Source organism: Oryctolagus cuniculus, chromosome 21, assembly GCF_964237555.1.
Source record: "Oryctolagus cuniculus chromosome 21, mOryCun1.1, whole genome shotgun sequence".
Classification (NCBI taxonomy): domain Eukaryota; kingdom Metazoa; phylum Chordata; class Mammalia; order Lagomorpha; family Leporidae; genus Oryctolagus; species Oryctolagus cuniculus.
This window is the reverse complement of record NC_091452.1, coordinates 17474064-17496772: the sequence shown is the minus strand read 5'-3', so window position 1 is coordinate 17496772 and position 22709 is coordinate 17474064. Positions and strand designations below refer to the sequence as shown.

Here is a 22709-nt window from a genome sequence, read left to right as displayed (position 1 = left end):
CCGTGGGAGACCAAGATAGATTTCCTGGCTGCTGGCTTTGGTGCGGCCCATCTCTGGCCGCTTGGAGGAGTGACCCAGTGGATAGAAGACCTCTCTCTCTGCCTCTTTCTCTCCATCACTCTGCCTTTCAAATAAGCAAGTAAATCAATTAATCCTAAAAAGGAATTATTTAAAAAAAACATTTAGGAGAATGATCTGAGCCTGAAGCAAGGAGCCATCCAGGAGGGCAGAGGCTCTGGGAACACTGGAAGGTGAGGAGCACCACTGGTGGTCCAAGTGTGGCGGGGGTGGGGAGGGGGGGTGTCCAGGCGTTGTCACCGCAGGGGGCCTTGGCTAAGCAGCTGCCCCTCCCCCAGGGTGGTTTTCTCCACCCCTCACATTCCTGAGGGTAAAGTGAGACAGTGAATGCTCAGCCCCTGGCCCCTCCCCCCCCATTAGTTCCCTCCCTCTCCGACTTAAGACAGCTGGGTTCCTGGAAGGCAGAGGAGTGGGGTTCTAGGTGCCCTGGTGACCTCGGGGTCTCCACCAGGAGCTGGAGTCTGTGCATTGGTTCTCAGCCCTGCCTGAGCATCGGAACCAGCTGGGAGCTTTGGAAAATACCAGTGTCTGGTTCCGTCCTGGCAGTGGTCCAGGGTGCGGTCCCCATGGGATTTTCCCATGCTCCTCTGGGGACTTGGAGGTGATGGAAATGAGGGCCAGCAGCCCTGGTGACCCCTCGGGCCCTCTGCAGCTCTGACAAACAGTCCGTGTTCTCAGGCCACGCTCCTGCCACTTGCACCCACAGACGTCTTAGCTTGGCTCTGACCAGCATGCACTTTTGACTGTTCTGCAAATAAATAATTCAGGGGACTTTTTCCTCCTGGGGATACATGAGCCAGTGCCACCACCTGTTCCAGCTTCCAGCCCGTGCCTGAGAGGAGAAGTGAGGCAGAGTGAGGGGCAGATGGGCCCCCTCGGACAGCGGGAAACCCCGGGTACAGCTGGTTGGGCAGGCCCAAGGGTTCGGATTGATGACATTGATGTGGAGGGTGGGAGGGGGAACTGCTGAGCCCGCATCATCCTGCTATGCTCTGGTCATCTCTGGGGACGGACAGGGCTTTGGAGCTCCTGGATGTTAGATGCAGCTCCCATTTCCAACACGCCCACTGCATGTGGTGGTTCCCAGCCATCAACAGACGGCTGCCTCCACAGATGCGCCTTGGCTAATGATGGGGTTATACCGCAAGCTGGTCAGAAATGCATTTAATGTACCTGGTATAGTGTGGCCTAGCCTATCGTTGGTCAAATGGCCCAACACAAAGCCCATTTTATCATACAGGGTTGGCTATCTCACGTAATTTAGAGTACTGTCTTGCAAAGTGAAGAACAGGATGGTTGTATGGATTGTATGTTTTGCACCGCTGTGAAGTTGGAAACTCTAACCGGGGAGGGCCCACGGTATGTTGCGGGCCATCCAGAGGGCTGGACTGGCCAAGACCCCATTCCTCTGCCTTCCGGGCATGCAGCTTCATGGAAAAGCTACTTCTCCGCTCAGCTGTACTGAGGCACAAATGGTGTATTAAAAAACTCTACATAATCAATATATACAATTCGATGAGTTTGGATATACAGTAATCAATATATACAGCTCGATGAGTTTGGATATGCAGATACCCTCCTGTTTCCGTTACCACAACCCAGGTTTGAAACAGTAGCAACATTTCCATCCCCTCCGAAAGTTTCCTGGTAGTTACTGTTTTTTTTGTTTGTTTGTTTTGTTTTGTTTTTTTGACAGGCAGAGTGGACAATGAGAGAGAGAGACAGAGAGAAAGGTCTTCCTTTGTCGTTGGTTCACCCTCCAATGGCCGCCATGGCCGGCGTGCTGCGGCCGGCGCACCGCGCTGATCCGAAGCCAGGAGCCAGGTGCTTTTCCTGGTCTCCCATGGCGTGCAGGGCCCTCCACTGCACTCCTGGGCCACAGCAGAGAGCTGCATGGAAGAGGGGCAACCGGGACAGAATCCGGCGCCCTGACCGGGACTAGAACCCAGTGTGCTGGCGCCGCAAGGTGGAGGATTAGCTTAGTGAGCCACGGCGCCGGCCGGTAGTTACTGTTTCTTTGTGCGTGTTGTCTGTTTTTTGTCCGAGTGTGCTCAGAACAGGTAACATGAAGTCCACCCCCTTGCACTGTGAGCACAGAACACCTCTTGTTAACTACAGGCGCCATGCTGCAGATCAGCTCTTTGGAACTTATTCCCCTGGTCAGATGGTTGCCATGTCCTCCTGTCCCTGGCAAAAGGTCCTTGAACTTCAGTGAGCTTCAGTGGTGCTATCTGTCACTACCTTGGGAGTTTAAGGAGTTAACCCCTTCCTTCCCAGACACTCCGGGGTGATGCTCACTATGGTGATGGAGGTCCTAACAGAAGGGGATTCAGAAGAGTTAAAGATAATCAAGGTGGGGGCTGGTGTTGCAGTGCAGCTGGTTAAAGCCACTGCCTGCAACACCAGCATCCCATATGGGCACTGGTTCAAGTCCCTGCTGCTCCACTTCCCATCCAGCTCCCTGCTAATGGCCTGGGAAAGCAGCAGAGGATGGCCCAAGTGCTTGGGGCCCTGCACCCATGTGGAAGACCCAGGTGGAGTTCCTGGCTCCTGGCTTCAGCCTGGCCCAGCCCCAGAAGTTGAGGCCATTTAAGGGAGTGAACCAGCAGATGCAAGAGCTCTCTTTCTTCCCCCTCCTGTAACTCTGCTTTCTATTTTTTTTTTAATGATTAGTTTATTTACTTGAAAGGCAGAGTTACATAGAGGCAGAGGCAGGGTGAGGGGATCTTCCATCTGCTGGTTCACTCCCCGATTGGCTGCAATGGCTAAAGCTGAGTCGATCTGAAGTCAGGAGCCAGGAGCTTCCTCCAGGTCTCCTGCATGGGTTTGGGGGCCCAAGCACTTGGGCCATCCTCTACCACTTTCCCAGATCATAGCAGAGAGCTGGATTGGAAGTAGAGCAGCCAGGACTCGAACTGGCGCCCATATGGGATGCCGGCACTGCAGGTGGCAGCTTTACCCACTACACCACAGCACTGGCCCCAACTCTGCCTTTCAAATAAATAATTTTTTTAAAAGATAATCACGGCGGCAGGAGCTGGGTCTGACATTCAAGCTCCGGCTGCTACCCTGGGCTGTTACCCTGGGGTTGCACCCCCCCCCCCCCGGCCCCCAGCCCTCTGGGAGTGCCGGAGCCGAATCCCCGAACCAGGTCATCTTAATCGACTCAGGGCCTGGGGGCTGCTGCCTCCCAGCGGTGTGATGTGGGGCGAGTCATTTAAGCTGAGCCTCCCCACCCAGGGGTGTTGCTAGGGTTCATGGAACTGAAGCTCTGCCCATGACCTACTAGGACCTCATGGCCACACAGCCACTCGGCACTGAGCTGGGGCTGGACTTCCTGACTCCCAGGATAGGACCCTTGAACCTGCTTCAGTCAAGCCCACATCAATTTCACGAGCTCCCCATCATAAAGGACTAATTTCTTAAAGCCTCGTGGCTTTGCCATGCCCACTTTACAGATGAGACAATTAAGTCCAGAAAGGTGACATGACTCCTTGGGGAAGCGTGGAGCTGGGACTTGAACTCTTGGCAGAGGTGTTTCACCACTGCGCTGTGCACCAGCCCGGCTCCCAGGGGCCACGCTAGTGGGTACGGGGGTCGGGGGTCGTGGGAATCCAACCTTCCTGGCGGTATGCAGCTCTGCACTGTGGAACCCACGCCCACCAGGAGGCCCCCCTGGTGAGAGACTGCCCTGTGCGGGCCACCCAGGTCCAGACCACACCTGCCCCTAGCGCAGCCCTGGCCCTGCCCACCCCTCCCTGCAGTACCTTTGCCCCTCCAGTGCGCATGGGCAGCGAAGCCGATGTGGCCGCCGTACTTGCGGTTGAACTCGGCCATGAGCGCCTTGTAGGGGTTGCGGATGAGCAGGATGGCAGCATCGAAGGCCTCGATCTCCTTCTGGCCGCTCTCGTGTGTCTTGATGCAGATGGTCCGGCCGCTGCGCCAGTGGTCCCGCTCGCCCTTGAAGCCTTCCCGTGGCCAGAGGGGACACAGCCAGTGAGCAGGGCCAGAGAGGGGACACAGCTGGTAAGTGGGGCCCATCCCACCCCCTTGTGCGCTGCCACAGGAATCACTCATTCACTCACTCATTCATTCACTCTCAGATTTCCTGAGCACCTACTATGTGCCAGGCACAGTGCCGGGAGGTAGGATAGGAATGATTTGAGAGCCATCATTATTCAAATGATGCAAAACATTTTTTTTAAAAAAAGTACTGGTGGGCTGGCACCGCAGCTCACTAGGCTAATCCTCCACCTGCGGCGCCGGCACACCAGGTTCTAGTCCTGATCAGGGCGCTGGATTCTGTCCCGGTTGCCCCTCTTCCAGGCCAGCTCTCTGCTGTGGCCAGGGAGTGCAGTGGAGGATGGCCCAAGTCCTTCGGCCCTGCACCCCATGGGAGACCAGGAGAAGCACCTGGCTCCTGGCTTCAGATCAGCGCGGTGCGCCTGCTGCGGCGGCCATTGGAGGGTGAACCAACAGAAAAGGAAGACCTTTTTCTCTCTCTCTCACTGTCCACTCTGCCTGTCAAAAAAAAAAAAAAAAGTACTGGCTACAGAAGAGGAGTATGCATGCTTGGTGACAGGAGAGGGGTCCAACAGAGACGAGTGAGAGGATTCGGCTTGAACGGGGCGTGGCCGTGTGACTCGCTTGGGCCAGTGGAATGAGGGGAGTTCCCACGGAAGTCTCAGGATTCAGCACATTTCTGCTCGGGCTCCTGCGCCTGCACCATCACCAAGAAAAGGATGCAGACCTGGAGGCAGGGCAGGGACAGCCCTGGTCCCAGATGGTGAGAGGCACAAAGAACAGGCGTGGCCCCGGTCTGTGGCCCGGCGTGGAGCAGGCCAGCCAGCCCAGCCCAAATCCTGGCTTCCTGGGAGGGTGAGGGGGGGGAGTGGAAGAGGAAGAATTTCCTGGTCCAAGAGAGGAGGGAAGGGAGGGCCAGGGAGTGGGAGCAGCAGGTGCAAAGGTCCTGTGTTGGGGGGAGAGAGCAGGTCACGCGTGAGTGGCTGCTGAGGGAGCACAGGGGGCGGGAGTATGAGGCTGGGCGCTTTTGGGGGGAGGGGGTGCTAGGCCAGAAAGACTGGGAGGCCTTTAAAAGGATTTACACAGAAGGAAGGAGGGCCACACTCCGAAAGCTGAGGCGCCGCGAGGAGCTCTGTGCAGCTGGGGACGAGGGTTGAGCCGAGAGCCGCGGCTCTGCGTTGGATGCCGGCCTGAGCCCTACACGTGGAGTGGGCGGTTCCATCCTCTCCACGAGCCAGGGGGGATTTTACCAACGAGGACACTGAGGCAGAGCAGGCAAGCAGCTCTCCCCACTTAGGGAGCAGGGCCCAGGCCCAGGCCCTCCACGCCTCGCGTGTTCTGGAGAGCTAAGGCACTCGGATGCAGCCTTGAAGGCCGAGCATCAATGCAGCTGCACGGGCCTTCGATACTGGCTGTGCTTCCAACCCATGTGATCCTGGGCATCACGGCACCTCTCTGGGCTCAGTTTTCTCATCTGTAAAATGGAACCATGCACCTTCTTTCTTGCACAGCCACTGTGAGAAGTCAATGGGGCAGGTAGTAAGACTCCCATAGTGGAGCAGGAGGAGACCCGGGATGAGGTCAGGTGCCGAGAAGCTGCCCTGCCTCATCTGACCTTGGAGTGCAGGGTCCTTCTTGCCTGCTTGCTCGCAAAAGTTCTTATGGTTTGTGTTCTGGCTTTTTTTTTTTTTTTTTTTTTTTGACAGGCAGAGTGGACAGTGAGAGAAACAGAGAGAAAGGTCTTCCTTTTTGCCGTTGGTTCACCCTCCAATGGCCGTCGCGCGGCGCTGATCCGATGGCAGGAGCCAGGTACTTATCCTGGTCTCCCATGGGGTGCAGGGCCCAAGCACCTGGGCCATCCTCCACTGCACTCCCTGGCCACAGCAGAGAGCTGGCCTGGAAGAGGGGCAACCGGGACAGAATCCGGCGCCCCGACCGGGACTAGAACTCGGTGTGCCGGCGCCGCAAGGAGGATTAGCCTATTGAGCCACGGCGCCGGCCTGTGTTCTGGCTTTTAAGGTGGGCGAAGGTGAAGGTAAAGTCTGGCTTGGCACCTGCCCCCGTTCCCAGAGCCTCACAGGGTCGCTGGGCAGAAGAGCCAGGCAGGGAATGGGATTTCCTGGGTCAGCTTCCAGCATGGGACTTGGGAAGTCAAGTCGTGGGCATGAGCCTTGCCTTGCAAATCAGCACTGGCCCGTGGCCATGACCACTCGGTTCACGGCCTTGCAGGCCCGGGAAACACAATGACAAGGAAAAACTGCTGGCTGAGGAACAGCGCGTGGGAGGCGACAACAGAGCCTGGGACCTAAACATCGAGCCACGAGGCCGCACCGAGACGGTTTCCGGTCGTGCGTCCCAGTCCAAAGCCAAATCCATGGCCAGAGGGGACTGCCCAGAGGGAGCCTCAGCACACCATGCCTCCGCCTAAAATCCCTCCTCCATAACCCATGCCCGGGCCACGCCCTCAGGGTAACGCCCACGGCTCTCAGGGCACTGCAGGTGCTCTGCCAGGCCCAGTGCTGGCTGCTCCACCGTCCCACACCCGCCCCCTTCACCGTCCAGCACCCGCAAAGGATTTCATCCACCAAGCACGCCGTGCCGCTCCCCTCCATGCGCGCGTCCCCGCCCACGCCGTGGCTCTCCTTGGCACACCCTCCTCTCTCTGCGCAGGCCCCACCCAGCCCCGGGGCACGCATGCCCAGACGGGCGCCCGTCACAGGGCTGGGTCGGTTGATGTTTGGTGTTGCTGATGGGGAAGTGGAGGCGTTAGCAGCCATCAGGGCGAGGACAGAGGGACGTCCTGGCAGGGCGGGGCTGGCTTTGGCCTTGCCTCGATGGGCAGAATTCCACGCCCTCCGCGCCCTGAGGAGATGAAGGATTCCCGAAATGCGAAGGCTCTCAGTGGGCGTGGAGATGGAGAGGGCTTTGGGGGCCGCGAGGCCGCCTGGTGCTGCCGGGGGCAGGGACTCTCCCCACCCAAGCTCCCAGGGAGAACTCACTGTTCCCCACAAGAGCTCAGGCTGCAGGAAGCATTTCTGAGGCACTGACACTGCGGGCCCGGGCTCCTGGGACCACCGCAAACCCCTGCCTCTCTCAGTGGGGCTTAAGGAACCACCCAGGGCACAGCCATAGCTTGAGGCAGGGGAACTGCCACGGCAGGTCTGGGTTCGTTCCTTCTCTCTCTCTCTCTCTCTCTTCTCCATCCCTCCCCCCACCCCATCACGTTTAGATTGTAGCACACATCTCATTCTGTTGATATTTTATCGGGTATAAAAACGTCTGGGCAAAGTTGAACTTGGGGAATGTTGTGGGCCTGGAATAAAGCTTCTGGCTTTTTAGTCTCGGGCCGGGGGTCCTTACATTTCAATCATCTGGGCAACTTTAAAAACAACCAAGGCCCCAGGCCCGCTGCCTGGGTGCAGCCCGGGTGCCCAGATCGTCAAAGTCCCTCCCTGGGCCTCTCCCTTGGCCTCACGTGTAAGGAGAGCAGCCCCTTGGACCCTGACTAGGTAGCCGGCTGTCCTGGTTACACATCATTTACAGAAATAAAAATGTGTACGTTACACCACGGCCCCGTGGGCGTCAGCTCACAAACAGTACCCTGCTACACTTCGGAACACTGAGCCGGGCACTGACAGCCCTGTGTGATGGGAGAGGAAGTGACAGCTCAGAGACGGGAGACTCTCACCCAAGGTCGCCTGGCCAGGAAGTCTCCCTCAGCTGATTTGCAGACACAAAGTCATCACCAAGGGCTGCTCCACAGGCCTACACAAACCCTGCCACCCTGATGTCCATTTGAGACTGGGTGTCATGCCCAGCGTCCATTTCGTCCATGGCCTCTGGCTTCCCAGGAAGCCGCCCAGGGATTTCTGACCCATGCCATAGAGTAAGAAGGACGTGGGCTTTGAAACTGGGACATTCTAGGGGCCAATTTCCAATCAGCCGGCTGAAAAAACTGTGTGGCTTGGAGCAAGCAATTTCTCCTCTGAACCTCAGTTTTCCTGTCTGGGCAGTGCATCCTCACGCCACCTCCCAGGGTTCCTGTGCTGAGATAAATCAGAACACAGCACCTGGCCCTGCTCTCGCCGCCTCCTGGGAGGCCGCAAGATCACGCACAGCAATCTGAACCTACTTGAAGTACCTGGCACACAGCTGGTGCCCCATAAGTGCACGCTGGGAAGCTATGCTGGAATTGCATCCGGAACACAAGAATGGTCAGTAAGCATCTATGAATGCAATGAACACGAGCACCCTGTGCAACAAATACTGTTGACTTCAATGCAGAGGAGACAACCAGTGAACAGCAGGTGCTCAATTAGTGCTCCCGGAGTGACCACAGTTACGTACCCCTATGGACAGCATAGAGTTCTTGGTCAGTAAGTACCTGTGGTGAGGCACCCAGCACACAGTAGGTGCTTGGGGAATGTCTGTGGTGACCTAAATGAAGGAGAGGGACAGGTGCATGACAGTGGCTTGATAATGTCAGTTACTGCATGGGTGCAGGTGAGGCACCAAGAATGCGATACACAGGGCATGTTTGCAGTAAGTAATGAAGGGGTGGAACCTTCCTGGCACACAGTAGGACCTTCCTGGCACACAGTAGGTCTCAGTAAGCACACAGTAGGTGCTCTGGAGGGGCTATCCCTTCCCAAGCCCAGGGAAGTTTCTCGCCCGCTGCCTCCGCCCCCCTCCCCATCCCGTCTCCTCACCTTTGTTGTACAGGGAGCCGTCGAAGTAGTAGCTGCCAGTGTAGAAGCCGGTGGCCAGCTCGATGAGGTGGCGCGCCCACGTGTTGCCGGCGCCGGGGAAACTGGCCAGCGCGATGAGCTGCTTGGACTTGGCTGGGAGGAACCTTCTGTCCATGCAGCGATTGTCTGCACAGTGAGGGACACACAGGGGCCGGCATCAGGGGTGGGTGGAGCCTGCGTACAAGTCCCACCCCTGCCACCTCTCAGTTGTTTGACCCAGCACCCAGGATGAAAGCTGCTGTGGGCCTCAGTTTCCCCATCTGCAAAATGGGGGCAGTGATTCCTCCTGCATCCAGGTTAATGAGATGATGTGTGAAAAGGGCTAAGCGTGTGCTTCACACAGAGTGGGGATTCAGTAAAAGTCAGCAGCAGGACAAACTTCTCAGCCTCAGTCTCCACCCGAGCAGAGCAGGTCTTTCACTCTCACCCCCTCCCAGATGGAAACTCTCAGTGGCGTCCATCCACACGGGGCCCCTTCCAGGGCTCTTAGCCTGGCCTCAAGCTCTGCGTGGCTAGCCCTTGCACATCTCTCGAATTACCCCGTCCACCCACTCTCCCTCCCGCCCACCAGGTCTCCCTCCCCTTCCTCTGTGCTCTGCTCCTCCCTGGCTGGCACCTTCCTGCACGCTGTCCCCGTCACCACTGGTTCTTACTTCTCAGCTCCTGGCAGAATGGTTGTGTCCCCCCCGCTTCCTGTCGCCCTGGACTGTGACGACCATGCCCGTCTCCTCCACATCTCTTAGCACAACCGCAATTCGAGTAATTGGTCATGCACTGCTTAACATCGGGGAGATGTTCTGAGAAATGTGTCGTTAGGTGACTTTGTCATGTGAGTGGATTCGGGTTTGTGCAGTGAGCTGTTGGGTCAGAAATCCCGCCTGTACTGTGCTGGGCTGTGCCCACTATGAAATCTCACATACAGCAGGTGCTTAATGGTTCTCAGGTGGGTGTCTGAATGGGTAGGTGGGTGGGTGAGTGGATGAGTGGATGGATGGATGGATGGCAGAAGGAGGGGTGCAATGGTGTTTGGATGGATGGTGGGTGGATGAATGGACAGATGGAGGAGTGGATGGATGGACAGATGGATGAGTGGACGGATGGACAGATGAGGGAGGGGCACAGTGGTGGAAGGGTGGATGGATTGATGAGAGGGCAGATGGGTAAGTGGGTGATAACAATATTGACTTTGTAGGACTCTTTCAATTCTTAAATAAAATAATACATATAATGTGTTAATACTATTAAGAGCTCAAAAGGGGGTAGTTATTATTTTCTCTAGCCTTCAGTGTCCTCCTCTGAAATGAGTTGGGGGCTGGGGAGTGCCATTCTGATATCTTGATTCTCTGGATTTTCAGACACCTGGAGATGCCACGATCATCGTGGTTAAAGGAAAATACAGCCCCAGCACCTCCCACTGCAACCCTGCAGAGTTAGGAAGGCACAGTGGGTTCGCGTGGTCCCTACAGGATAGGCGGCCCTGCTGAAGAAAAGGAACAAAAGGGCGTCCCAGGTCTACATCTGGAGGCCTCAGGTCTCAGTCCTGCCTTCGTCACTCTGGGTGCATGGCCTCACTTGCCATTCCCAGGGAGGCAGACAAACCTACCTCCCCTCCCCTCCCCCAGCTCCACCGGCCCCTCTCCTGCCTTCTCTCCCACTTCTGGGCTCCCTGCCCTTGTATCTGGATTCTTCCACAGTCTATTCCCCTACAGATCTTCCCTTTCAGCTGGCTCCATCACACTGGCATTCAAACACAAACAAATGGCTCCGGCACTTAGGAAACTCCCCTCCAGCACCCACCACCTCCCCTTTCTCCCTTTCACAGCTGCACGTCCGACACAGCTGTCCACCTCGCACCTCGCTGCATCTCCCTCCCATCCACCTGTTCCTCAACCCTTGTATGTGTCTCCTCCCTGCTCTCGCTCAGGCTCCCCTTGGCTTCCTGGCACTAAGTCCAGCCCCAACACCTCCTGTGACCACTCGGCAGCATCAGGATGTCACTCTGCTCTTCTGATAATCCCTTCCCAGGGTTTTACCCGAGTCTTTCCTGTTCTCCATTAGCTCTCATTTACTGACGTCATATGATGAGCCTCATCGATTTATGACAACAGCCCCAAAGGAGGAGTTTGAAATCTTAGATTTAAATTCCAATTCTGCTTCTTATTTGCTGGGTAACCTTGAAATACTGATTTACCTGGGCCTCAGTTTCCTGGCCTGCAAAATGGGGCTATGGCGCAGTGATGGTAGGGGGGTTAAATTCTGGAATGGACAGAGCGCGCTGGTGCAGGACTCACAGATGCTAAGAGCCAGGTGACTGTAGCCCTCGGTATTGTTGTACCAAGACTGAGGTCTCTTTCCCATCATGCTTAATCTGTTGCTTCTGAGAAGTGCAGGTTTCGGAGACAATGAACCAAGGAATGTCTGTGGCTTTGACCTGGGAGTGGCTTTCAAGGGAACCTTCTGCAAAAAGGAGCCCTTTCTAGAGCTGGGATCACACTTTCTGTCTTGACAGGGCTGTGGGCTAACCAGTTGATTTTTAAGTACACGTAAAATGTGTGTTTCACTGTATGGAAATGTTGCTTCAAGAAGTGACGAGCGTATTGAATATGCTGTGGGTTATAATCCGTGATAAACCTACTGCAGTACAATGATGGATTGGGAGGAAGGATGGGGGGATGGAGACCTGGAGAGACGGACAGCCAAGCAGTGTAGCAGAGCTAACAAATGTCAGATCTATGAGTAGATGGGTGTTCCCTGTGTAATTCCTTGGACTTTTCTGGAGGTTTGGCATTTTTTTTTCTCATAAGAAAACATTGAGGGCAGGGGAACTGGCTCCTTAATTTCCCCTGAAAACAGATTTCTCCATTCAAATATTTCATGGGAAGCCATCGCCAACCCTGAAGCAAAGGCTGTTTGTTTTCAGCACTAAAAAGAAATTTTATTTGGTTCTTCAGCCCCATAATTGAAAGCAGATGGCCGGAGGCGGTTTATGTACAGCTCTGGATGCGGACAGACCCCAGTTTCCATCTTGACACTGAACAAGACTTTCACTTTTCTGAGCTCTAGTCTCTTCACCCATAAAACAGGACCAACCAACCTTACAGATTCAACAGAATCAAATGTGACATGATCACAGATTCTTCTTCATTGCCTGGGCCTGAATCCCAGCTCTCCCTGTCCTGGCTGAGTGACTCTAACTGGGCTATTCAAACTCCCTGTGTTTGAATTTGTAAAATGCTAACAGGGCTCATGTCACTGGACTGCTGCGGGGATTCGATGAGTTGAACCAGATGAAGGGCTTAGACGGCACCTAGCACTCTCTAAGTGTTCTGTAATTATTTAGTTCCCAGCAGGAACTTCAGGACTTAGCACCCAGTAGGTGCTCAGTATGTGGCAGGCATGGTGGACCAGCAGCCCGATGAATTGCAGGCCACTCATGCCTTCTCGGTGTGCAGAGAGTGCAAGGGCGACATGGAAAGCTGGAGAACAGTAACGGGAATGAGCAAACTCATCAATTAGACTCCTTGTCTGTTGCTGAAAAGGCTCCAGTATCTGCTCTGGCCACATCAAAGCCTTCCATGGTCACAGGGTAGCTAATCTGTGTGTGACCCTGACCTCCAGGCCACACAGAATGACCAACACTTCCCCTGAAACTCAACACCCAGCTTTCTCCACTGGATTATAAACAGAGCCAAGGCCACACTTGCACACTAGGCTCTCAGCAGGAATTTAGCTGTCATGGAAGCAGGCACAGTTGGCCACCCTGGAACCCCATCAGGCCAAATGGGGATGGCTACTGTTAGGGCTGTCTCTCTAGCTCTTACATCACCTTTGTGCAAGTCAGAACAAGGCATCACTCTTTCTTCTGGGCAGATGATCTGTCATCTGCAGTGCGCGGTGTGACAGACAGCATGTGGGATGGCTTTCAGGGACCAATTTCTTCCCAGGCCATGCCTATGCAGTGCCCAACCTACTCATCCATACACACAGACAAGTTCCTGGTGGATGGGGAGGAGTAACACTGGCCCAAAGGTGTTTTGGTGGCTCCCTGGGATGTGGGGAGTGTTATCTGCACTGTGGGCAAAGGTTTCCAACAGGGGCCTTGGAATCAGAGGCCTAAATGCAAATTCCTTTCATAGATGTGCAGCTGTGGCCAGCTCCCGATGCTTCCAGGTCTTGGTTCTCTCCTTTATAAAATCGGGACGATACCACTTACTGCGGACTTTGCATGAGGCTGAGATGAGGCTGGCGCAGAGTACATGGTCAGTGTTTCAGATACAGAGGTAGACTTCAGGGGCTTCTCTGGGGCTGAGGGTTCCAGCAAGGATGTCTCCTGACCCCCACCCAGGTATCTTCCCCCACTATGCCTTGGTCAGGAGAACAGGTTTCCATTGAGAAATGGCATAAACTTTGTGCCTCTGCCAAGTCCCTCAGTGTTCTCAGCCTCAGTGTCTTCCCCCGTAAAGTGGGGCATATGACTGCTCCACCTCGTTAGAGAGCTGAGGGGATCCCGTGAGAAAATGCACACGAAGCACTCAACACGGAGTCTGGCCCAGAGTAAGACTCTGAGGAACCCAAGTGCTGCTGTCTCATCACCGCCATCATCACCACTATCATCATGCTGACATCATCATCAATTCCATCATTACATCATCACTCTGCAATCACCACATCACCGTCATCATCACCATCATCACCACTATCATCACCCCATTACTACTCTGTCATCACCATCATCACCATCATCATCACCATCACCATCATTATCACCATCACCATTACCATCACCACCACCATCACCATCACCATGTCTGAAAGTCCCAGGAGGCAGAAGAGGGTATAAACAGTGAGTGTGGACGCCACTAGTCAAAGAAGGAGGAAGGAAGTGGGAAGGATGAGTGACACACAGAAAGGGGAAGGAGAGAGAAAAGGAGGATCTTACACATTGATGGCCCTTAGAAGTTAACAGCACACAGCTCCACTTCACAGACAGGAGACTGAGGCCCAGGAGAGGGGGAGAGCACACAGTGGATCTGGCGGAAGCCAGTGGGAGGCCGGCCTCCCCAGTCTCACTGCCCCCAGCACAACAGGAGAGCGGGCAGCAGCACTCACTGGCAGCAGCACTTCCACCCCTACCCCGAGACACAGAAGCTGGGCCAGGCTCCCCGGCCCTGCCCTCTGCCCTCCAGCTGGCACCAGTCTCTTCTTGCCCCAGGCCTCGTGGAATGGGCTGGGAGAGCAGCAGGGGCCCCAGGAGGGGAGGCCGGGCTTACCTTGCACCTGTGTCTGGTACACGATGAAGTAACTGGGAGTCCCACAGCTCTCAAACTCCTCAGCGCTGCACTTCTGGGCACAGAGCTGCTCGTCTTCTCTCTCGTGCAGCGGGAATCGGGTGGTGGGGAAACCGCAGTGGCAGGCAGTGCCCGCGAGAGCCGCCAGCGGGTACTCCTGGGGACGGAGTGGGAGAAGAAGGAAGAGTCGTCACGTCCCTGGGCCATCTGGGCTCCCAATGTCCACTTTCCCCCCACTCAGGGTCCCCAAACCTTCACCTGGGAACCCCGCCTTTATCATTTTTTTATCATTTCACCCGATCCGTGTAATCTCTGTATCGTTATTTATTTGTTTCCTTGAAGTCAGCTCATTTCTTGAAACCTACATTTCTTTTTTAACATTGTATTTTTTAACATTGTATTTTAACATTGTATTGAAATCAGTGTATACACCAAGAAATGGACATAAAAGTGTACATATGCATTTTCTGTGCTCCAAGTACACTCAAAACTGACACCCAAGTTAAGAACAATATCATAATTAGTACCTCAAGAGTCCTCACTATTCCCCGCACTCCAGTTTCTTAACAAGGGGAAAAAAGAATATATTGTCATTTACCTGCTATGAACCAGTGAAGCAATATTTATAACTAAATACCAAATGATGGGTCATCCGTGCAATTCTGATACTTGCTCTGAATATTAACTTTCACAAATAAGAGAAAACATGGTATTTGTCTTTCTGGGTCTGGCTCACTTCATTTAGCATAGTGATCTCCAGTTGCATCCACCTTGCTGTGAATGTCAGGATTTCACTCTTTTTTGTAGCTGAGTAATATTCCAGTGCCTGTCTGTACCACGTCGCCTGTATCCGCTCGTCAGTTGCAGGACATCTAGGTTTACTCTATATCTTGCCTATTGTGAACTGAGCTGCTATAAACATGGGAGTACAGGTAACCCTTTCATATGCTGCTCTCATTTCCTTAGGATAAACGGAACTCAAATTGCAAAGGGACCTTGGTGTTGCTACCCCAGGTATTCCTTGTGGACAAGTCACAGCTGCATACAGTAAATGCAAAGAGTGCAGCAATCCACATCTGTGGGCTCAACCGACTGTGGATGGAAAACACTTTTAAAAATCTGTATCTGTGGGGCCGGCGCCGTGGCGCACTAGGTTAATCCTCAGCCTGCAGCTCCGGCGTCCCATATGGGTGCTGGTTCTAGTCCTGGTTGCTCCTCTTCCAGTCCAGCTCTCTGCTATGGCCCGGGAGTGTAGTGAAGGACGGCCTAAGTGCTTGGGCCCCTGCACCCGCAAGGGAGACCAGGAAGAAGCACCTGGCTCCTGGCTTCAGATTGGCGCAGCTCTGGCTGTTGTGGCCATTTGGAGAGTGAGCCAATGGAAGGAAGACCTTTCTCTGTCTCTCTCACTCTCACTGTCTGTAACTCTATCTGTCAAATAAATAACAATCTTTAAAAAAAATCTGTATCTGTACTGAACGCACACAGACTTTTTCCTTGTCGTTATTCCGCATCCAGTGCGGTGACTGCTGACCTGCGTCGGGTATTACATGCCATCTGGAGATGGTTCACAGGCACAGAGGACATGTGTAGGTTGGATGCAAATACTACGCCGCTTTACGTCGGGGACTCGAGCATCCTCAGATTCTGGTAGCTGCAGGGTCCTGGAACCAATCCCCTGTGGACCCTGAGCAAAGACTGTAATTAAATTCTACCTGGGCACTCTCTGCCACGATTCTGAGCCTGAGGTTGGCTCCACCTTTCCTGCAAAGGGGAGATTAGTGGAGGATAGAGACATTAAAGGCACTTTAGCGTGGAGACAGAGCTGTCTCCTGGAGGACTTGAAAGAGAACTGAAAAAGAAATGGCTCTCTCAGTATCATGCAATATTCCACGGTAAATGCCCCCTTGGTCTGACAGAGACACAGCACTTGCACTTGGGGGAAGCTATCTGAATCTGTTCTCTGAAGCCAAGGAGAATACTGATACCAACGTGTGTGCAGGGTTTACAGGGAGGGCTGCTCCTGACTGCTTCATTTGCTCTACAGAGCAGCTACACAGGAGCAGGGCGGACCTGAGGGTTTGAGGGCAAGGAGCTGTCCTTGTCAAATTTGCCTCTAAACCCGACCCACAGCTCAGAGTCCTCCCTGGTAGCTGGAAGAACTGGGTAACAGATCAAGGTCACACCTGTGTATACGGCTGGATCCAGTGAGACTTGTCACCACAGGTTTGGTTTCTTTCTAACAGATATTAAATATGACTTGTGGTACCTAGCTGGAGAGAGGAGGGAGGGAGGGGGAGAGAGAGAGGGATTGAGGGGGAGAGAGAGGGAGGGAGGGAGAGAGAGAGAAGAGAGAGAGAGAGGAGAGAAAGGGAGGGGGGAGAGAGAGAGAGAGAAGAGAGAGAGAAGAGAGAGGAGAGAGAGGAGGAAGAGGGAGAGGGAGAGGGAGAGAGAGAGAGAAGGGGAGGCACTGCTATGCAGGTGCATCCGTATGGACCATTTTCTAACTAGCAACCCACATGGTGCCTCCCTGACCTGTTAAACTTCAGGGCCTCTACCACGTGGCAAAGTGGCTCTCTATATTCTACCATTTGGTCCCTTCAGTGCCTCTCCTGTAGTGCCCAGGGAGACCAGACCAGAGACAGCGGGGAGCGGACATCCGCAGAGGGCTTTCCTGTGCACTGATGTGCGCCTATGCTCCTCCCCAGGCTGTGCAGCTGCACTGTCACACTGGCTTGCCTTGACCTCACCGTCTCAGGCTTGTTTGTGCACTCACTTCCAGCCCATCTGCAGCTTCCTCTAGGGCCCTCAGGGAGTCAGAAACATGTACCCGGAGGGGATGCCACGTGTGTGGGGGACTCCATGATGGCCACGCCTCCTTTCACCTCACAGATTCCTCTCCCCACCTTCTGGGATGCCTGTGAGGAGCACAGGGAGCACTCAGGAAAAGCTGGGCGACTTGAAGGAGTCTGGTGCCCGGGCACAGCTCCTGGAAGCCTCCCTGTGGTCGCTCAGAACTTGAGAGCATGGCTTTGGAGTCAGTCCCAGAGGTCAACCCCAGCTCTGCCGCTCTCTTGTGCCATGAGCTTGGGTAGGTGACTTTGCCTGAGTCTCGGTTTTCTCAGCTGTGGAGTGGGGATGGAGATACCCAATGCCCAGGAGTATCAGGAGAAGGAAGCCATGGGAGCCGGGGTGCGGAGGGCTGCACGGAGTGTGCTCCCAGCAAGCTGCAGCCTCTCAGGCTTCCTCAGGCTGGTTCAGGAGCCCCCCTGGGAGGAACAGCCAAGCAGGGCTCGGGGCAGGAGGGGGCAGCCAGAGGTGGTGAGCTCCGAGCACTCAGGAGAAGCAAATGCGAATGCCAGCGTCCTGGGGGACAGGGACCACCCCGGTGCCAAGCCTGGGGCTGGCACATAGCAAGTCCTCATTAAACCTTGGCAGAGAGTAAATGAAATGCCCAACTACTTTAATGTGGTGGGGAGGGGACAGTTCACTCATGTAGTCGGCTCATCCTGAGGGATACCTGGGCTTCCCTGGACGTCGCCGAGTGCCACTGTACGCTCAGTGCTGTGCTGGGGTTAGGGTGGAAGAACATACCAAGTGTGCAAGGCCCCGCAGTAAACCGTCAGCTAGTAAGGATCTCAGGCTGAGAGAAGGAACCATGGGTCATCCAGGGCAACTGCTATCCCATGCCCAGGGTTCTGGGTGCTGCCCCTGCTCGCACACCTCCAGGGACGGGGAGTCACTTTGGCCCAAGGTGGGACTGTCCCTGCCTTTACCTGGCCATCTTCTACTCATGCGTCCAGGTCTGGTTCAAATGCCACCTCCCTCCAGAGCATCCCCTGCTGTTAGACACACTTCCTCCCCACGCAACTCCAACCCCTCGGGTCCACAAGAATGGCCACATCCCTCTCCCCCATCACAGGTCATAACCCACGGCCATCCCCACCCAGCCATTGCTTCTCCAGCGGGCATCTCGCTCCCTCGGCTGCTCCTTCCACTCTGTGAGCTCTGTGAGCAGATCTCTGGGCTCACCTTCTCCGTGCAGAGATCCACGCACTTGTCCACGGACATGTTCGGCATGGCGGCTGTCACGGGCAAGGCCAGGGAGAGGTTGTCGGGCCTGCGGAAGCAGCCTCGGAACACCGCGCTTCCATCTGAAGAGCCGGAGGGAAAAGGAGTAGTCAGATTTAGCAGGGGTCCGATCTGGACGGGGCCAGCGCCTTCTGATAGGAGCTCTTGTAAACTGAGGCCCAGAGAAGGCAGGAGTCTTGCTCGGGGTCACACAGGGAGCAGAAGCAGAGGCAGAGACAGCAGCCACATTTTCTGTTCCTGAGCAGGTCTGTTTATGGTCAATGGGATCGATAATTCAAAGAACGCTTCCCTCAACCCAGGCAACTGTGTCAACAACCCAGGCTCAGAGGTGGAGCTCCTTCCCTTTTCTTTGTTAGCATGGCTATGCCTCAGACTCAGTGACACCAGTTCTCCATTCAGGGGACTGACACAGTCCATGGAAGATTTCCATGGCTTTGGTGGGAGAAGCACAGTGTTTGAGGATGGAGAGACTCCAAGGGCCCGGGGCTGTACTCTCTCTCCTTGCCTGCCAGTACCAGGGTTCCCCTCTCCCTCCCATCATCCTGAATCTTAGCGGAAAATCCCTGTGTCTCAGGAGTCTCTCTAGTGCTGAGTATCCACAGGCTGCAGGGGACTGATATATCTGGAAGACGGAATCCAGAAATATGTCAGGTGCACAGGAGGAAGCTTGGAGGTCATCGCTATTTCTTTGAGAGAAGATGCCCTGGCCAGGGGAGAGGAGCCAGTGGTGGTGGTGGTGACTGGGATGTGGCTGACTCATGGTGGGGGGAGGGGTGTCCCTCTAGGGCTCAGTTTCCCCACATATACAGAGGGAGAAGAGGTTAGGTTATGCAATGACACTCAGGCCTGCTATCCAGGGAGCATCCAGGGAGGTGTGAGGCCACTTCTGATGGCTCCCACTGCTGAGGCCTCAGTGGCACTTGGTTTGCAGAGGAGAGCCCTCCACAACCCCCTAACGCCACTGGTGCCCCATGGAGAAACACCGGACAGTCTCCCATCATGTGGCCCGGGGCACTCAAGGGAGGCCCTGTAAGGTGATGTTCACAGAATGTGTTGGACGATGCGAGGGCAGGGAGGAGGGGAGTAGGCATTGTGGCTAATGGTTCGCAGCAAAGAGGCAGGTGAATCTCACTCAACCAGAAAGCTCAGTTATCCAGAGGCTAACTCAGGCCACGGGGCACTGAGATGCTGGCCTTGCTCTGGGAGGCACTCGTGTTTTTTGGGTCCCTGTTGAGGCTGATGCCAGACTCCATGTTGGGCACTTGGGACCCATCTCTGTCTTCCTATGAGCCAGGCACGGCAGGTGCTCTGGCTGGCTCCATTTTACAGGTGAGAGAACTGAGGCTCAAGGAGGCTTGTGGGCTTCCAGTGCCACAGAGTTATCAAAAGCAGCTTTCTCTGTCTCCAAAGCCGAGGCTGATTCCAAGAACAACAATGCTAATCCTGTTATTAGGATTAGATGCTCATATTAGTATCATATTAGTGTTGCCATGTGTTGACACATGCTGACTGCCAGGAGCTAGGCTGGGAAGTTCACCCATTTTTACAGATAAGGAAACTCAAGGCTCAGAGAGCTGAAACTGCTTGACACAGGTCACCCACCAGGTGAGACCCAGCGCCGAGATGGGATCTAATCTGCCTCAGTCTGTCCCCTTGCCCTTTTGATGATATCGTCAAGTACTCTCCGGGTGCTAGGCATCGTGTACACCTGATACATCTTAGCCAAGGGAAACCCTCTGACCTCTATCAGGAAAATCCCATTCTCCCCATTATACAGAAGGGTAGACAGAGGCTGGGGGGGGGGCGGGCAGGACCTGATTCAGCCAAGGCCACACAGCTTCCAGGCAGCAGCAGCAGGATTCCAATGCGGGAATGTCTGAACTCCGAGCCTGCACACCCTCCTGGGCTGTCTCTCTACAGAGCCACAGAGGTCTTGCCTTAGCATTTCAAGGCACCATGGCTTTATCCTTCCTTGCTCCTGCCCTTCCTGTTCATACCACTTTTGACTACAAAGCATTCAGGAAGTCAGGACTGTCACTCCGAGGCCACTCGGCACCAGAGTCGGACTCTCTTTAAGCATCCCCAAAACGTCCAGAGCTTGACCTCCGAGTCTTCAGAGCCATCATCAGATTGTTGCCCTTTCTCTTCCACAGCAGGCTCCTGTTTGAGGGACTGTCCCCCAAGCCCCCGGGGTCACAAGCAGGAGGGTGGCTACAGGCAGCAATTTGGGGGTTGGAGCCAATGGAGGCTCCTCCAGGGCTGGGGCAGTCCTGCGGCCACTGTAGGTGTCCCAAGCCCACTTCCTCTTGTCCTCTGAGTTGGCTCCTCTCTAAGTCCCCTCCCATCATCCTGTTGGGGTCTCAGACTACAGAATTAAGAAGAAGTCAAGGCCAGGTCAAAAGCAATGGGGGTGGGTGGGCACAAGTATGGGTGTGTATCTGGCTATGCAGTGATGGGGCTGACTTGGGGGGCAGCTGAACACCGAGGGCATGGGGCATGACACCAATGTGTTTATGGCTCTGGGCACCATCTGTGTCTGTGCATGTGAGTCTGAGTAACATTGTGTGTGTCACAGCGGCACTCATGGGCTCACATCCAAAAAACATGGATGCGGACTCTGACAATGTCAATGAGACCCTGTGGGCCAGCTCATATGTGGGGAAGAGGACTCTGGGGCAGGTGTGTGTCCCCCTACCCGGCTGATGGGACAGTGAGCATTTGACTGTGGCTGTGGCATCTGACTGGGTGCCTCTGTGAGCAGCTGTGTGGCTGTGCATCAGGCCTTATGGAGGTGAGTCTCAGCATGGCATGTTTGCGTGCACGTGGATACAACCACCCCAGGGCTCTCGGTGGGTTGCCTGGCAACCAGCTAGCTGAGAGAAGGGCATCCCTCTCCCAGCAGGCTGTACCTCAGCCAAGCTCCCTCCCAACCGGCTCAATGACACCAGGGCTTTCGCAATCCCCTGAACAGCCAGCACCTATTCTGGAACAAAATGTTTATTTCTCCGACGCAAACGGAAACGCACCATATGAAGAAAAAGAGTGAGCCACAGGATGGGTGGGTGTCTCTGCTGGAGGCCAGCCCAGTTGAAGCCTCTCCCCAGGGTGCCAAGAACAATGGAGACCCCTACGCCTGGTGCCTACAGCCAGTATGGGCCCAGCAGATCTCACGTAGGAGCCCCTGCCCCAGTATGCGTGCCTCTGATGGCGGGCATGTAAATGCTGCAGGGAGCTCACAGTGATCTTGGGGGCCCCTGCTGTTAGGGGCCACCCCTGCCTCCTCTTACAGACACGACCTTGAGTAACTGGAGGCACCGGGGCATCTCTCAGGGTTGCATGAGCCCTTGTGCTCTTCACCTGGGCTTCCGTGGCCAACAAATCTGCCTTCTCCCCTGCCCCCCAGCTGGGTACCATCTCTGGGCTTGCTCTTCTGAAAGGGCCTCATTAACATGCATCTCCAGGTGGCCTGGGGGGGGGGCCCAGCCCTGATCCAGGGTCTCAGAAGACTCCTTCTAGCCTGAGAACACATCAGGAGGCCATGCACGTCCCTGGCCTTGCAGGCTGGGGAACAGAGACTAAGGACGAGGAGACACAAGTTCCAGGGCCGGCTGCGTCTCCTCTCTGGAAGCCAGTGTCTTGACCTGCATGGGAGGCAGCCCTCTGCCACAGTGCCCACTAGCAGCTCCGCCCTTCCCTGCCTTTGAGTCCTGGTGAGTTTCCTCTCATGCCTGAGCTTCGGTATAATAGGGGCATGGATATTCAGAGACGGACAGGAGTGAGCCTTGTGAGCTGTGGGCACTGAGCAAGGGGTGGTTAAAGGGCTGTCCTTAGGCTGAGAAGGAGAGGGGAGGACTGGGGAGCCCCTGCTCTGGCAGGTCTCCTGCAGCTCGCCTGGGCATCAGGAGGCCACACTGCAAGGCTGGGAGGAGGAAGTAGACTTTGTAGGCCGAGCTCCTGGGAGACTGGTCTCCCTTTGACATTTAAGCATCTGCTAATGAGTCCCTGACTCCCCTGGCTTAGAGAGCTGGGCTTTGCTGAGTGCCCTGAATATCAAACAAGGCAAGGTTTGCAGAGGCCTTAAAGGGCTGGAGGCAGATGAGAAACTACTGCTTAGGGGTCTTAGGTGGAGGTGTGTGCTGGGGGTGGGGTGGGGAGGCTGAATTCCAGGAGCAGCGGATCTTCCAGATAGAGGACTTCCCCGCATTCTGGCCTGTCCTGCTTTTTAAACACATTTAAATTTAAGAACTTACTTAAAAATTTAACAGACATAAAATTGTACCTATTTATGGGGTACTATGTGATATTTCAGTACATGTATGCATTGTATAATATCCAGTCAGGGTAACTGCATTTAGCTCTTCAAACATTTGACGTTTCTTTATGTTGCAAACATTCCAAATTCTATCTTTTGTTGTTGCTTTTAAAAGATACATTTATTTATTTGAAAGGCAGATTTGGGGTGGGGGGACAAGAAACAGAGAGG

At 54.8% G+C, this 22709-nt stretch overlaps 1 protein-coding gene across 2 annotated transcripts in view; it reads right to left on the bottom strand.

Annotated features, from left to right (window-relative positions):
- WSCD2 (WSC domain containing 2) overlaps nt 1-22709 on the bottom strand; it is a 130372-nt gene that overhangs the window by 6442 nt on the left and 101221 nt on the right. For both annotated transcript variants that reach the window (XM_008249349.4, XM_017338066.3), the window contains exons 5-8: nt 18167-18288; nt 14120-14294; nt 8811-8975; nt 3846-4046 (exon numbers count right to left, since the gene is read on the bottom strand). In XM_008249349.4, coding sequence (XP_008247571.1) covers nt 3846-4046; nt 8811-8975; nt 14120-14294; nt 18167-18288 — 663 coding nt within the window. The remainder of the gene's footprint in view (nt 1-3845; nt 4047-8810; nt 8976-14119; nt 14295-18166; nt 18289-22709) is intronic.